This window comes from Trichomonas vaginalis, chromosome III (assembly GCF_026262505.1).
Source record: "Trichomonas vaginalis G3 chromosome III, whole genome shotgun sequence".
Taxonomy (NCBI): Eukaryota; Parabasalia; order Trichomonadida; family Trichomonadidae; genus Trichomonas; species Trichomonas vaginalis.
In genome coordinates this window covers 3,350,551-3,366,889 of record NC_067205.1, presented here as the reverse complement: position 1 = coordinate 3,366,889, position 16,339 = coordinate 3,350,551, and the positions used below count along the sequence as shown (strand labels likewise).

The following is a 16,339-nucleotide window of genomic DNA, read 5'->3' as shown; positions in this document are numbered from 1 at the left end:
AGCAAATATTGCTATTCTATAACATTTACCATTGTTTGTATAAAGAACTATTCTGTCAATGTATTTGTATTGTTTGTGTGTGTAAACTTTGTTCTGCTTCAATTCGAAGAGATACTCGAATACGTCCATCTTTTTATTCTAAGTAAAATGTCATTTCCGAAAAATAGAAGCGTGAGTGTTTCAAAGGTTTAATGGCGGTGGCAGATGTGAAGTTAAATTCACCAACTCAAACAAACAGTCAAAGTGTTGTTGTCAATGTCAAAGACAGAGATGTTGAAGTGGGGAAACCATACGAAGACGAAGATGGTATAACAATTGTTCCTGTAAAAGAACAACCAACATATCCTGAAGTTAGCAGAGACTTAAGTTCTGTTGCAGATATTCGAAACGACTACCAACAACTGAAAGACAAACTTCAAACTCAGGAGAAGATTTGTCAGGCTTTAAGTATAATGTTAAACTTGGTCGAACACAACCCTGTAAAAGTGAACTCATATGTCATTGCACCTCATGAAGTTTTGAAAGAACTATTGAAACTTTTGACAGAGGCAGACGATATAAACATCAAAGAAATAGAACCCGACATTAGTTGCTGTGGTGTTTCATATAATGTCATTGACAAGAATATACGTTATGAAAGGAGGTGAAACGTTGAACTTAAAGTATAGTTTCCCAGACGTCATAAAAATATTTGACGACCACAACATTTCATTAAAATTTATTTGCTAAGTAAATGGCAGAAGATATAATGGTTTATACTATTACGACTAAAAAACCCTGAGTCATATAATTCTATAACAACAAACTTACAAAGTCCTCAAGGACGATATTGTAAACTAACCTTAAACACAATGACGACTAAAGCCTGTTTTGCTCTTTGACACCAGAAGACTTTATTGTTGTGAATGGTAAAAATACTCCTTTGAAAGATACTTACTCAGATATACCACCAACAGGTTTTGTTGACTTATTTAATACTTTAAGTACGGGTGTAACATGTGCTGCAACTAGAGCAGGTTTCATTATGTTTGGATGTCCGACTGAGTTTACTATTAATGATATAGCTATAATACAAAACTTATTTCTGGTTTTTACTACCAACAGTTTCCTATAACAGGAAAAGGTGTCATACAAGGAATGTCTATTCCATTGACATTAAGCACAACCAATCTTATATATTGTTTCAAACTTAGGTTCAAAGTGTTATTCGAATGTCGACAGAAACTATTATGACCAAAAGATACTTATGCGTATAAACAATACTTTCTCTGCTGGTTTGCCTATTGTTCATTCGAATGCAGAATTTTCAACCTTAGTGAACTCAAACACTTTGGCAAGTATAACGTTGACATTAGTTGACGCAAACTTTGTTCCTGTAAAACTTTTATGTCCTATGTATTTGTCAATGACGGCAGAAAGTTTCGAATTGGAAGATGCAACTGGTGAAAGTATTGTATTACAAGAACAACTTCAACAACAATAGCTCAAGAACAACAAATGCAACAAATGGAACAACAAAGTCAAGAATAAAAAAATAATATTTTTTTTATTTTTATAAAAATGTACAGAATAGATGTTTCAGATTTTTATGACTTCCAAGCATTCAGAAATATGTCCATTTAGAGACTATAACAAAGCAGTCGAGAATTTGAAACGTTTAGTCATTTATGTCGACTCTGCCCCAGAATGTTATGTCATGAAAGAATGGGATGTAGTCTTTAACAAACCTAAAGCGACAATAGTTTTCAGAACAAGAATGTAGACAGAAACTTAAGAAAATAAAAGTCGTACAAGTTGGCATGAAGATGTTAGATGCTTGGGATATCTTATTGTCAAAGTTAGAAGATTTTTCAGTTCGAGGTATAAAGTTCTATACACCTTCTCCAAACTTCTATTCTATCTTCACTGGATATAAATATGAACAAGTAGAATGGAAAGAAAATATTATAGAAGCTTGGTTAGACCATGTCAAAGAAATTATATGCAATGGAAACGAAAGAGTCTATGAGTATATCTTATGTTGGTTTGCAAACATCTTACAACATCCAAGTGCTAAAATGAAACTGCTCTCATTATAATTGGAAAACAGGAACTGGTAAGAATACTTTCTTTACAGATATTTTGTGCAAACTGTTAGAAGGCTATTCGAACCCGAATATGACAAACTTAGAAAACATCTGTGGCAAGTTTAACTCCTCAATAGAGAATATGAAACTTATAGTTTGCAATGAACTTCAAAGTATAGATACAACAAAAGTTTTAAACTCAGATGCTTTGAAGAGTCTTATAACAGATAAAGTTGGAGTTGTTGAAAGAAAGTATAAAGACCAAAGAGTTTGTGAGAATGTTGCAAACTTCATTATGGTTTCAAACAATGCTGTTCCGATGAAGTTAGAAAGTTCTGACAGAAGATATGTAGTTGTCAGAACGTCAGAAGCTCATATGCAAGATACAGAATATTTTGACGACTTAGCAGAAACTTTGACATCTGACTTTTACAACCACTTGTTCTCATATTTTATGACATTAGATATTTCAAAGTTCAATCCAAGACAAATTCCACATACCGAAGAGAGACAAACATTGTTAGAAGCAAACAAGAGTGTATATGAACTGTTCATAGATGAAACTGACTTTGAGTGTTTAGATGAAAGGTCATTGTACGATTCGTATAAACAATATTGTCAAGAATATGGTTATATGACAGCGTCTAAACGAACATTCTTGGCAAATGTCAAAAGTCTTTTAGACGTACAGAATGGTGTATATACAAAGAAAATTTTTTCTGAGTAAATTTTAAAAAAAAATTTTTTTTATCCGATAGAAAAGATGGCAAAATTCATCTCAGTAAACAAGTACATGTCAGGACTTAAAGAAGAACTAGACCCATTCACATATTTGAATGTTTACTTCTACCATTTTGAAAAGTCTTCATTCAGCAAAGTTTGGAACATCGAACCAGTTAAGTTTGCTATTGTGACTAAAAATGGTGCGAAATTTGAAGACTTAGACATAGAAGGTTTGTTAGCAGTCAAAGAAAGTTTTGACAGAAGGTTTTCAACCTTAAAGAAGGCAAAGCATACAAACTTGTTATACCTTATGAACCAAAGAAAGCAGACGACTATGAATATTATGAGTCTAAGATAGTTGAAGTTCAAGGTAAATTGGGTAAAAAGATTTTAGAGTCTAAGCCAGTGTTTGCTCCTAAAGAGGAAGAGAACATTGACATTGACCCAGAAATGTTCTAAAAATAAAATTTTATTTTTACATGTCATATCTCCCCTTCTCTGGAACTGGTTCAGGTTCTTTCTTCTCTTCTTCTACTTTCTTTTCTTTCTTTTCTCTCTCTTCTTTTCTGGTGGAGTTATGTCAAATTTGGCGCAACTATATCTATGTAAAAGTTCTTTGTCCTTTAATAGCTCATCTATTCTGTTTTCTATTTCATCTTCAAGAACAGCGCATGTGTCTTCTTTGCATTCTAAGAACTTTTGTTGGACTTCATCTTTCCAATCGGCGTCATCTCTGTCAACAAGTCTGTCATTGACAAATTTTAAGACTGCTCTTTGTAATGTTTTATGGTTCTTGTCATATTCCAGAAACAGAACTTTAGAACAAATTCACCTTTCTTGTTTACACTATGTAAGATTTTATGGTCGACAGATGTTTTGCTGTCGAAAAGCTTGTCTCGAATATAGATAGCGAAATCGCTAGACATTTTCTAAAAGATAAAAATTTTAATTTTTCTAAAAATATGTTAGAAAAAAAGTTTGCTGACATTGACAAGAAATTTGAGAATGTTTTAAACAAGAACAAGAGGAAGTTAGAAAATGCTCAGATAAAGCCTATACATGACAAGTTCTTATTTGCTCAGAATGATATAACAGGTCTAATTGCACCACCTGGGTCTGGTAAGACTTTCACTTATCTTAAAATGGCTGCACAACAACAAGAACTAGATGAGAAGAACCCATTCTATGAGTTAGTAGTCATTTGTAGTACTTCTGGTCAATTTGACCAAACCGTCAATTCGTTCAAAGATATTATAAAGAAGTCTAAGTTAGTATGTATAAAGGATACTGAGTTGTTAGATTGGATAAAGAAGTACCAAAGAAGAGTTTTGAAGTATAATGCTATAAATGAGTATATAAATTCTAAGTTTAAAGACCCAAATGAGGAAATGCAGAGAATATTAGAGAAGAAACACTTCAGAAACAAACAGAAAGAGATAGAAACATTTCGAAGAAATTGCAATCTTACGATTGGAAGACATACCCTCATAGGTGTCTTCTTATCTTAGATGACTTTGCTTCTCATCCTTTGTTAAAGAATAGAGAACAAGATATGTGTCGAATTCTTAAGAAGATCAGACACTTTAACATCTCAGTTGTCATTTGTGTACAGACAGCAAAGAGTTTAAGTAAGGATGTTAAAAGAATACTTACTGACATTGTACTTTTCCCCGGATTGTCCGAAGACGATTTCATGGAACTTATGAAAGAGTCCATGGCAGGTAAGTTTGACAGACATGAACTATGGGAGAAGTACAAAGTCATACAAGACCCTCATACTTCTTTCAGAATTCATATCTACGCAAACAAAGTTCAAATTGTAAAAAGTCAAGCTTGAAAAATAAATGGTTCATCTACCCTACTTGTTTGAAGTTGTCAAAATACTCTGTTATTTTTCACTGTTTTCATAGAGTTTTGGCGACTAAGTTTTTTTACTTACTCGCTGTTCTTCACTGTTTTCATACGGAATCTCTTCTCTCGGTTTTCCGAGGGAAGCAAGCATATGCCATTTTTTGACGAAGTGAAGGTTTGCACTTCGTCAAAAAAATCCCTGAAATCAAGAATTTTGTTGCTGAATTCAGCAAAAATAATGTTTAGGGTAGAAGGTTAGATCTAACCTCATTTCTACCCTCTTTTCTACCCCAGTTATTTTATAAGCGTTTCACATGGTAAACGTTATGAATTCGTGAGACTCTAAACAGTTTCGTAGCTTCTATTTTTCTTTTAGTACATCGAATGTTTTAACGATACCGAAAGTTTCTTTATACTTCTTCTTGACGTCAGATAGAAGGAAATCTTCTGCTGTTGGATAGTTTTTGTTCAGAAATTCTAAAAAAAAATAAAAAAATAAAAAAAAATAAAACTAACTTTATTTTTTATTTCGGGAAAATTCATGAAAATTCAAGAGGGTAGAAATGAGGGTAGAAAACAGGTTAGATCTAACCTTCTACCCTAAACATTATTTTTTGGTGTAAATTTCCTAAACTGACTGACTGACTGACGGCACAAAGTGGCATAACGAAAACATTAATATATATAAAATTCATGAAAATTCAAGAGGGTAGAAATGAGGGTAGAAATGAGGTTAGATCTAACCTTCTACCCTAAATTATATTTTTACTGAATTCAGCAACAAAATTCAAATTGTAAAAAGTCAAGCTTGAAAAATAAAGAGTTCATTTACCCTACTTGTTTGAAGTTGTCAAAATACTCTGTTATTTTTTCCTTCAGTAGCGGTAAGTCTTCTTTGAAGGTAAGTATTGTACAACCTTTCATATCATAGTGTGTTTGAGGTAACGTATCTTGAACTATTTGTTTCACATCTTCATTCGGGGTCATTGAAATCGGTAAGTTTTCGCGATAGAACCAATTTCTGTCAGATTTGTAAATCTTAGCAAGGTCGTAAAAGCTTTTGTTGTTTCTTCTGACTAAATGCAACATAACCATATCTCTGTCTTCTTCATTTTCCATCTCTTCAGTATAAATCATATACTTATAGTTCTTTTCCTTTCCTTTTGGTACCGAACGTGGTATTCTTTTCTGAATGCTTTTGTCTTTTGCTTCAATGACTTCATCTTTTGCTTGAAGTTTCTTTTCCATCTCTTCACGTTCTTGTCTATGAATTTCGTCAAGAAGTCTGTAAATATACCAAGCATAACGAGGCGAAGCCCACATTGCAACAGCATTTACAAGAAGTCTATGTACATAATATCCTCTCAAACCATTTGGCAAATTTTCACGATTTTCATACGGAATCTCTTCCCTCGGTTTTCCGAGGGAAGCAATCATATGAGGAAATTCTTCTAAAAGTTCTTTTGTCTGTTGGTTTTCAAACCAATGATATGCTTGCTTTGTAGAACGAAGAGCATTCAAAATACTTTGCATCTGGTACATATCGTCTTTGACCGAACGAATGAGACGGAGTTGTTTGTTAAACTGTATGTACTCATATTCTTCATTTATAGCTTCATGAACGATAGCAGTTGTTGTGTTCTCTGTTGTTGACATATCTGTCTTTACATACAAAATAAAAAAATATTTTATAAAAAATTAGCGTTATTTTCTGACTTTCACAAAAGACCAAAAATAAACGCTTTACATGTATTTTTCAGCAACTTCGTCAAATAATTTTATAGCTTTATCTATCTCATCTACTTCAAACGTTTCTTTACCTTTTATGGGAGCACCATATATTTTCTCAAACTTTTCAAGTAGTTCTGTTTCTGCAGCTCTCATATCATTAGCAAACACAACCTTGACTCTATTGACTGTACTGTCATATCTTTGAGTTATATTATATGTTCTTCCTATCTTATATCTCTTTGTATTGAAGTCCTTCGGTTTCTGAACGATGTAAAGTAAGCCTTCACTGCAACGTTCCGTATCGAATGAACCATATGTTATGAAGTTATATCCAACAACTGGGTCTAACCATAACAAAACTATTGGTATAAGACTTTTGTCGATGAGATATGCTGTAGTTCCATAGAATCTTACCGATATCATAAGCTCAGGATTTCTTGTCAAAATTTTCTGAGTTGAAGCATTTCTAACCCAGTCGTGTGTTTTCTTTCCAGATGGAAATATAATGTCTGACAAAGAATATTTGTTGTATTTCTTTGAGTATCTTACGTTTAAATCACCTATTCTAACCAATTTGGTGTCATTGTCTATCTTTTTAACTGTTTCAAACTCAATGTTTGTCATTTCTGTTCTTACATACAAAATAAAAAAATAAATAAAAATAAAACTAACTTTATTTTTTCTGTCTTAAGGAAATTCATGATTTTCATAGAGTTTTGGCGACTAAGTTTTTTTACTTACTCGCTGTTCTTCTCTCGGTTTTCATAGAGTTTTGGCGACTAAGTTTTTTTACTTACTCGCTGTTCTTCACGATTTTCATAGAGTTTTGGCGACCCAGAAAAAAAACGGTCTCGCTGTTCTTCTCTCGGTTTTCCGAGGGAAGCAAGCATATGAGGAAATTCATGAATTTTGGTCATTTTTCAGCAAAAATAATGTTTAGGGTAGAAGGTTAGATCTAACCTGTTTTCTAACCTCTTTTCTACCCCAGTTATTTTATAAGCGTTTTACATGGTAAACGTTATTTTTGGAATTTTGTGAAAACTCAACGGTTTGACACATGCCATATGCCATTTTTTGACGAAGTGAAGGTTTGCACTTCGTCAAAAAAATCCCTGAAATCAAGAATTTTGTTGCTGAATTCAATAAAAATAATGTTTAGGGTAGAAGGTTAGATCTAACCTGTTTTCTAACCTCTTTTCTACCCCAGTTATTTTATAAGCGTTTTACATGGTAAACGTTATTTTTGGAATTTTGTGAAAACTCAACGGTTTGACACATGCCATATGCCATTTTTTGACGAAGTGAAGGTTTGCACTTCGTCAAAAAAATCCCTGAAATCAAGAATTTTGTTGCTGAATTCAATAAAAATAATGTTTAGGGTAGAAGGTGAGATCTCACCTGTTTTCTCACCTGTTTTCTCACCTCTTTTTTTCACAAGCGTTTTACATGGTAAACGTTATGAATTCGTGAGACTCTAAACAGTTTTGTAGCCTCTATTTCTTCTTTTAGTACATCGAATGTTTTAACAATGCCGAAAGTTTCTTTATATTTCTTCTTGACGTCAGATAGAAGGAAATCTTCTGCTGTTGGATAGTTTTTGTTCAGAAATTCTAACATGTCCATTTTATTTTCTGCTGGTTTTTCTGCTTCTTTCTTTAAATCTGCATAGTCGTTTCTCATACGTTCTATCTCTTTGACGGAGTAGTTATATCTCCTCATTGCTGCTTTACATTTAGAACATTGCGGGTTCATTTTTGCGTTATACATTGAAATAAAACCAGCTAAAACAACTAAAGCGTCAATTGCTCTCTTCATCTCAAACATAGCGGGTCTTATTTGTTCATTCCATACCTTACCTCTTCTATCTTTATCTCTTATCTGCCATACACATTCAGCAACTAACGAAACAAAGTTGTCGTAGGTCTTAAATTCTTCAGATTTATATATGTCAGAAACATTCTTATATACCATGTCGCAATCTTTGTCCATAACCTTATGGTTGCAATGAAATCCTAGAAACTCATAGTTTACCTTTCGTATGAACTTCTTTATTTCTACTGAGTCAGTTGCTTTGACTTCAATTTCGTCGAATTCAGGAATAGTGAGTTTTTGTTGTTGGATTTCAGGTAGTTTGGGTAAATGGTCGATGAGGTCCTGCATTTCATAAAGATACTGTTCATTTGTTTCATCCTGTGCGGTACAGTCTAAATTACTTGTTAAAAGTTCTTGCTTTATCTTCTGGATTTCTGTTTCAAAAGTATATGAAGAAGGAATGAAGCTTTTCATCTCTACTAACATAGATGTTGGATTCATGACTAACGAGTTTGGTGCTGTTGTTTGAATTGTTGTTGTGCCGATTGTTGAAATCATATCTTTTATACAAAATAAAAAAATAAAAAAAATAAAACTAACTTTATTTTTTATTTCGGGAAAATTCATGAAAATTCAAGAGGTTAGAAAAGAGGTGAAAAAACAGGTGAGATCTAACATGCTAACATAAACTTTATTTTTGGGTCCTTTACACTCATTACGAAGAAGTCTTGACAAAACATTTACGAAGAAGTCATGAAAATTCACGAGGTGAAAAAACAGGTGAGAAAACAGGTGAGATCTAACATGCTAACATAAATTATATTTTTGGTGTAAATTTCATGATTTTCGAGAGTTTTAGACCATGTTAGAAAACAGGTGAGAAAACAGGTGAGATCTAACCATCTACCCGACATTCTCGTCAAATACAAAAAAATGAAAAAAATGACACTTTTTCATTAGATAACTGTTATTTTTTGACGAAGTGAAGGTTTACACTTCGTCAAAAAAATCCCTGAAATCATATCTTTTATACAAAAAAATACAAAAAATGACACTTTTTCATTAGATAACTGTTATTTTTTGACGAAGTGAAGGTTTACACTTCGTCAAAAAAATCCCTGAAATCATGTCTTTTATACAAAATAAAAAAATAAAACTAACTTTATTTTTTCTATCTTAAGGAAATTCATGACAAATTCAAGAGGGTAGAAATGAGGGTAGAAAACAGGTTAGATCTAACCTTCTACCCTAAACATATTTTTGGGTCCTTTACACTCATTACGAAGAAGTCTGACAAAACATTTACGAAGAAGTTCATGAAAATTCACGAGGTGAAAAAAGAGGTGAAAAAACAGGTGAGATCTAACATGTTAACATAAATTATATTTTTGGTCCGGGAACAACTTTCTCTCAATTGGAGCTGTGGCATACTCTTGGCGTAAACGGTTCAGACCTTCTTCGAACTCTTGGTCTCTCTTCGATTTGGACTGAGATTGGAATTGTGGGTGGAGCTTGCTGGAACATCCAAGGGTTGGGGAAGTAAGGCATAGGCAGAGGAGAGGTAGTTCGGGAAGCCTTGTGGTGGGTAGTAACCTTGAGGTGGAAATTGGTGAGTAAATTCGAGAGTATATGCTGGAACTGAGGTTGCTGAGGAGACTGTTGTGGTCTTTAGGTTCCTCGTTTGTTGGAATGACTGGGTTGGTGGGACGTGGGACATTCGTTTGTGGCTTAACCGTCGGACCACAACGATAAAAATCTCTGCTACTAGCAGTACTGCTACTGACAGTAGCAGTAACTTTTTTACTGACAGTAGCAGTACTTTTTCTGACAGTAGCAGTACTTTTTCTGACAGTAGCAGTACTTTTACTGACAGTAGCATACTTTTACTGAACAGTAGCAGTACTTTATCGTCGAAAACCCCTCAAATTTTCCTTTTTACTGACAGTAGCAGTACTATTACTGACAGTAGCATATTTTACTGACAGTAGCAGTACTTTTACTGACCAGCTAGCAGTACTTTTTCTGACAGTAGCAGTACTTTTCTGACAGTAGCAGTACTTTTACTGACAGTAGCAATGGACAACATCGAGCCATTAGATGAGGCAGTTTTACCTAATTGAAATTAACGAGCTTGTTAAAGACTTCCTCAGGCAGAAATGTAAAGGCAACTTGTTAGCGGTTGGATAACGGGAAGGGGAAGTATATAGAATTTCCGAAAGTGACACCCAAAAGTGACACTTCAATAGGGAGTAACACTTAAAAAGTGACAATTTAAAATTCACAATAAATAAAAATAATAAATTTTTAGTCTATTAAATTATTCTTTTTCTTGAAATCCTCTAAAAATTCTTCGAATGTTCTAAAATATAATCTGGAGAATATAACAAAATTCATTAATTTCTAACATATACGTATCTAACAATTCATTTGAATTTCAAACGATCTTAAATATGCTAATTGAATTTTGTATCTTCTCATTTATTTGAGAAAGTTTTTCTTCAGCATTTTCCAATAAAAATCTTAATGGATTCAATTGGCTTCTTGATTCTGAACAAAATTTAATACTTGGTATAAACGTGATTGAACTTCTCTTTTTCAATTTTGTTTTATAATCTGTCAATCGAGGCTCGCGAATTCTAATTGAAGGAATAAAACCTGTTTGAAGTAAATCGTTTTTAATAAAAAAAAAAAAAAAAAAAAAAAGGTAGTGGGGCCTCCAGGCACTTCGTGCCCTCTACCCTGAAGATGTTTAGTATAACTTTGTCCGGACAAGTAAGGGTCTATCGTCGCTACAGGAAAAGTTACAGGCGTTCCAAGGAAGTATACTTTGAGAAGCCTTTTTCCCATTATAAAAAGATAGGACGGTTATTTTACAAAACTGACAACACTTTGACGAGTAGTTTTTTGGCTGAACAAATAGTGTCATATAAACATCTGTCAAAAACCGCTTTTTAATTCACTTAAAATGCCACGTAAGCTACGTAAGAATATACGTAAGAGGAAGGAGCATTGAAACATCCAATAGTAAAACTACACACAACAACAGTTGCAACAACAAATGATGAATGACCCCACTATGTTGCAACAAATGTCAAGCAACCCTATGCTTTTAAACCGAGTTATTGGTGCACAGAGTGGAGGTTAAGAGCGGCACTTTTAGCGAAAATGGCAGGCTATGGTGGAGCGCAGACGGAACAGCTTATAACCCTCAAAGTCAAATGAATTTGAGTTCACTCAAAAATCAAATAACAGATGTCAAAAGTCAAACATAGACATACAGAAACAAATAAGTGAAAACGAAAAGAAACTAGAATATGACAGACACACAAAGAAACTCAATGAGTTAAACGTAGAGAAAAAGAAGAAAGAAGAACAACTGAAAGAACTAAGTACAGAGGAATATGCGAAAAAAGTGTCAGAAAAAGCAGCAGAAGTAGCAAAAATGGAACAAGATGTTATAAATTTGAAAAACCATACTACTCAATATAAAGTACTGAAAGATGAAGAGATAAAACAAAAAGCCCTGAAGACATATATGGATAGCGATGAGTATAAAAAAGAAGTTGAAGCAAATGTAAAGGCAGAAAAACTTTTACAGTTGCAAAACCAAACCGTACAGTATGAAAACTTAGCACAAGAAAGTAAAAATAACGACGCAGCCATGCAAAAGGCAATGAAAAGCGCAGAATATATAAAAGCTAATAATGACTGGTTAGATGCCCAAGCCAACGCCAAAGCAGCCCAACTTATAGGGTCAATAAGGACAAAAATACAAGCGGATGAAGACAGTTCAAATGAAGCTTTAATGAATGCTGACTTTAAGAACGCCTTCGAAGCTCTTCATAGTAAGGTGAAACTAGTGAACGACTTCTCATCTGGAAAGAAACTGAAGTCTGAAGGTTTCGACAAAGAGTTAAGAGAAGTAGCACAAAATATGACGAAATAACAGATGCAGCAACGAGACAGGCAGTTCAAAGTGCCTATGACGCCGTTAGAGCAACTGTTGTGGAAAGTCAAGAAAAAGAGTTACAACAGACCAAAACAGACCTAGTAAATGCTTTCTTAAAACGAAAAGTCAGGTAGGACATTATGCTGCAGATGGAACATATGTGCCAGCTGGTGGAACTTATATACCACCAAACCCTCCAAGAGAAGCACCTGCACCAGGACTACCTAAAACATTTACATCGTCACATGGACACAGACACAGGCATAGCACCAAAAAACCAACACACAACACAACATTCAAAACACTGCACCACAACCACACAACAACCAACAGTTCAAAACACTGCACCACAACCAACAGTTCAAAACACTGCACACAACAACACAAACAGAGCAAGGACATAAAAGAAGTAGAGAACAAGAAAACCAAGAATTCTTAAAAATGCTTAAGGAAGACTATGGTTACCCAGATACTCTTGACTTTAGTGACAGATATAAAGAAGCTATTAAAAAGTTCAAGGAAGGAAATACTGACCCGAACCTATTTAGCTTTATGGTTCAGCACCAAATGGATATAATCTAAACCTGGAAAATACAAGCTCGCTAAGGGATATGATTTAATAGCATATCATCCAAATGACATGGATGAATTTACTCGAGATATTTGGTGTCAGAGATAAATGATAATTCAACTATCTTCATGAAACGCGTAAAAAATAGAGACGGAACGAAAGAAGAAAGGTTTATGAATGCGGATGACTTAATAGGGAACTTTTTAAAACGGTCTCGGAATATATGAAATGCCAGCAGATGAGGTACAAGAAACTCCACAGGAAGAAGTTCAGATACAACCAGACATGGAAGAAATAGTTCAGCAACAACAGCTAGAAGAGCCTGAAGGAAACGAACAAGTCCCTCCTTTGGAAACTAACTTCACAGAACTAGATGAAGATTTGGAACAGCCGAAAAATCTTGACCCTCAACAAGATATGGGGGAATATGGAATCTTTCCAAGAGTCTAAGAAAAATTCGGCTACAAGTAGAAGAATATCGAAAAATGTTCGCCGACATACAAAAGACTCCAACATCAGATGAAAATATTCAGCATAGAATGGAAGAACTGAAAGAAATGTACGCAAATACAAAACATCCTTTTTACTTACGACCATATAACGTTCAATTTGGCTGAACTCGGTGAAAATAAAAGGTTAAATTTCACCAAAACATATAGAAATGAAACATTGTTTAAAGTTCATTCAGAACCTAACCAATATGGAAACAAACCTACTTTTGTTTCTGCAGACTATGGAACTACAATGAGATGGGGTCATAAAGCTAATCCGGATAGGTGGTTCATAAACTTACAACCCAATTCCAAGAAGTTGTAGACGCAATGGAAGTGAATGGTGAACCAGATATAGCTGGTATTTTCAGCGCGGCTTTAATGCCATTGAAAGATATGAAACATGCAGATATTTTGGACCAGTTGAAATGAACATGGCTGATGAAAGAAGAGATCAACAGTTGAAATACCACCATAAAGTCTTCTGAGTCAGCAAATGGAATGCCAAGCAAAAGTTTGAACGGTCTCCATTTGTATATTGAGTTTTTTGACCTCCTGTATGAGTCCATACTTTCACATATGGCATAATAGAACTTTGCATTTCAGGGTTAATGGTTGTTGTGAAGTTGTTGTTAAAGTTCATAGCATCTAATGTAAGTTGTATGACCTCATATCCTCAACTGTAGAATATTCTTCTCTTGGATAATATTTGCCATCTATGTTTATATGATATTAATACCGGGGTTGTAGAAACAAGAATAGTCATTTATAGTTCGTCTGAACAGTACAAACATAGTATCTGCATGTTTTATTGCAGTTGTTAAAGCAATATCTGTTCTTGCACCTGGGTCAGCACTTTGGTTTCCAACTTCACCTGCAAAGTCTTTGACAGATATTTGGTGTATAGGGAACATAAGTGGAACTGCAATATATTGGCAGCTAAAGCATTTGAAATATCTGGGTCCAACATATAGACTGCAAGTCTGCTTTCTATTCTCTTGCATTCAAATTTTTCGCATGTGAACTTAACTGGGTCCCAAGCAGTTCCAGCAGCATTGAAATAATGTTTACTTCATTGTTGAGTTTGAGAAACCAAAGTCTAAGTCAACTTTGTCTTTGCAAAAGTCACAGAACTTGGCTCCACCGTTCCAGCTACAGTAATAGTGAATGGGTCTTGTGTTGGTGCAATGACTAAGTTATTTTGCTTGGAGTAAGTTCGATAGAAATTTTTCCTGCCCAGTTTGGCAAGTATCTTAAAAACCTGAAGATGAGGAAAGATGACAAAGGAACTCTAAGTTTCAGTTTTACTTTAGTGGCAGCAGTTCCATCTGAACCAGAAAGGTTAACATAACTCCTGGAACGTTAGGGTCAAGTCTTCTTATTTTCTCAATATTTGCATACTGGTCTGTTTGTTCTCTAGCTTGTGGTTGTACTGAGTTTCTCAAGCGAACCATTCATAGTTTGCCCATGTTACTGTTTGAACTAAGTCAGAGTTAGAATATATCTTATATCCATGAAAACTTCTGGAGCATATTGGTATCCGACATAGAAAATTCCATTGCAACCTTTCTTGTCAGACAACTTGGCAGAAGGTTTTATTTCAATGTCTTGTTCCACGTATAAGAATGAGTTGTCAATAGAAATAATGTGAAACCTGTCGCAAGCAATATCTACTGTTGTTGAAGACCTTCTCCAAACTCACCTACGTTTCCATAAGAAACAGCAGTTGTATATTCGTAAGTTCCAGAACTATTTCTGACCTTCTAATGGCATTGTCGCATTCGTTATACCATTCGGAAACATTTCCGTTCATGGCATCCAAAACTGTTGGCGTTATATTCTGAGCGGCGTACATTTCATATGGGTAAAAATATAGAATAGTTGAATTTATATATCATAATAGAACACTGCGACCAAGCTTTACTTTCTTCCTGACTGAGTTTTTAACTCTTCTTTTTCCTTCATTGCCACTACTTTCACTAGATGAAGTTACTTCTTCACTACTTTCACTTTGTTCTACTCTTCTCTTCTTCTTTGGTGTCGCTTTGGTAACTTGCCCTCTGCTTAAGTTGTTGCATCTTTGCCTCATGTTCACCTAGTATGTTGTAAATTTCCCATGTCCTTTTTGCCTTTGGGCTCTGGTCGCCCATCTCAGGTAACCTATATCCTAGAAAGATTTTGTCATAGTTTGTATTTGAGTCTTCGCTTATTGTTTGCATGACTCTTTCCTGAGTTTCCGGTCAAGCTCTTCAAATATAGCTTGTCCATATGGAATAAGCTCGTTTCCAAATATATGTTTTTGTAGCCATTCTGGTTTCTTTCCATGTTACCAAATAATATCTTTTGTGAATGGGAAAGCTTTTACCCAACGTTTCAGCTTGCGTCATTTATTTCTGTAGTTGGTTTTATTTTGTCAAGGAACATGTTTTTCAATACTAACATTTCATTTGGTACTGTCCATTTGAGTTTTCTTAAATATTCATCCCTTCTCAGTTCATTGTCTGCAAAGTAAGTTTTTATGACATTTTGTAAACTTTCGTTTGCAAGGTCATGTACAATAGGTTCTCTCCTTCTATCTCCCTAACTTTCTTTCTAAACTCTTCACCAAATATACCATCTCTATGGTTCTGTGTAGTTCTTTGAGATAAATGTTCTAGAACGTCAGGTGTTATATTTCCTTCAGCCATGTTCATTTCATACTGGTCCAAAATATCTGCATGTTTCATATCTTTCAATGGCATTAAAGCCGCGCTGAAATACCAGCTATATCTGGTTCACCATTCACTTCCATTGCGTCTACAACTTCTTGGAATTGAGGTTGTAAGTTTATGAACCACCTATCCGGATTAGCTTTATGACCCCATCTCATTGTAGTTCCATAGTCTGCAGAAACAAAAGTAGGTTTGTTTCCATATTGGTTAGGTTCTGAATGAACTTTAAACAATGTTTCATTTCTATATGTTTTGGTGAAATTTAACCTTTTATTTTCACCGAGTTCAGCCAAAGATTGAACGTTATATGGTCGTAAGTAAAAAGGATTGTTGTATTTGCGTACACTTTCTTTCAGTTCTTCCATTCTATGCTGAATATTTTCATCTGATGTTGGAGTCTTTTGTATGTCGGCGAACATTTTTCGATATTCTTC

At 34.4% G+C, this 16,339-nt stretch overlaps 4 protein-coding genes and 5 pseudogenes across 9 annotated transcripts, besides 2 other annotated features; 3 read left to right on the top strand and 6 right to left on the bottom strand.

The window, feature by feature from the left end:
- Positions 1-8,741: part of a mobile genetic element that runs on past the window's edge.
- Positions 1,705-2,708, top strand: TVAGG3_0633440 (annotated as a pseudogene). Its single transcript has one exon. A coding segment is annotated over exon 1 (1,004 nt).
- Positions 2,830-3,248, top strand: TVAGG3_0633430 (annotated as a pseudogene). The gene has a single exon. A coding segment is annotated over exon 1 (419 nt).
- Positions 3,265-3,604, bottom strand: TVAGG3_0633420 (annotated as a pseudogene). Its single transcript has one exon. A coding segment is annotated over exon 1 (340 nt).
- Positions 3,752-4,343, top strand: TVAGG3_0633410 (annotated as a pseudogene). Its single transcript has one exon. A coding segment is annotated over exon 1 (592 nt).
- Positions 5,469-6,182, bottom strand: TVAGG3_0633400 (KilA, N-terminal/APSES-type HTH, DNA-binding family; the record flags this gene model as incomplete). The annotated part of the gene is made up of 1 exon (XM_051240920.1): positions 5,469-6,182. The coding sequence occupies one exon, from the start codon at positions 6,180-6,182 to the stop codon at positions 5,469-5,471; it is 714 nt and encodes a 237-aa protein (XP_051087507.1).
- TVAGG3_0633390 (organellar and viral DNA polymerase type B) lies at positions 6,538-6,995 on the bottom strand (the record flags this gene model as incomplete). The annotated part of the gene is made up of 1 exon (XM_051240919.1): positions 6,538-6,995. A coding segment is annotated over one exon (458 nt), but the record flags the coding sequence as incomplete, so codon positions are not given.
- TVAGG3_0633380 (organellar and viral DNA polymerase type B) lies at positions 7,803-8,741 on the bottom strand (the record flags this gene model as incomplete). The annotated part of the gene is made up of 1 exon (XM_051240918.1): positions 7,803-8,741. One exon carries the CDS (start codon positions 8,739-8,741, stop codon positions 7,803-7,805), a length of 939 nt encoding a protein of 312 aa, XP_051087505.1.
- A 1,640-nt stretch (positions 8,742-10,381) lies between these two features.
- Positions 10,382-10,872: a mobile genetic element.
- A 3,202-nt stretch (positions 10,873-14,074) lies between these two features.
- Positions 14,075-15,049, bottom strand: TVAGG3_0633350 (annotated as a pseudogene). The gene has a single exon. A coding segment is annotated over exon 1 (975 nt).
- Positions 15,050-15,200: 151 nt separating this feature from the next.
- On the bottom strand, positions 15,201-15,413 carry TVAGG3_0633340 (protein of unknown function, DUF4106 family; the record flags this gene model as incomplete). Its single annotated transcript, XM_051240917.1, has 1 exon — positions 15,201-15,413. The coding sequence occupies one exon, from the start codon at positions 15,411-15,413 to the stop codon at positions 15,201-15,203; it is 213 nt and encodes a 70-aa protein (XP_051087504.1).
- Positions 15,414-16,339: the final 926 nt, after the last annotated feature.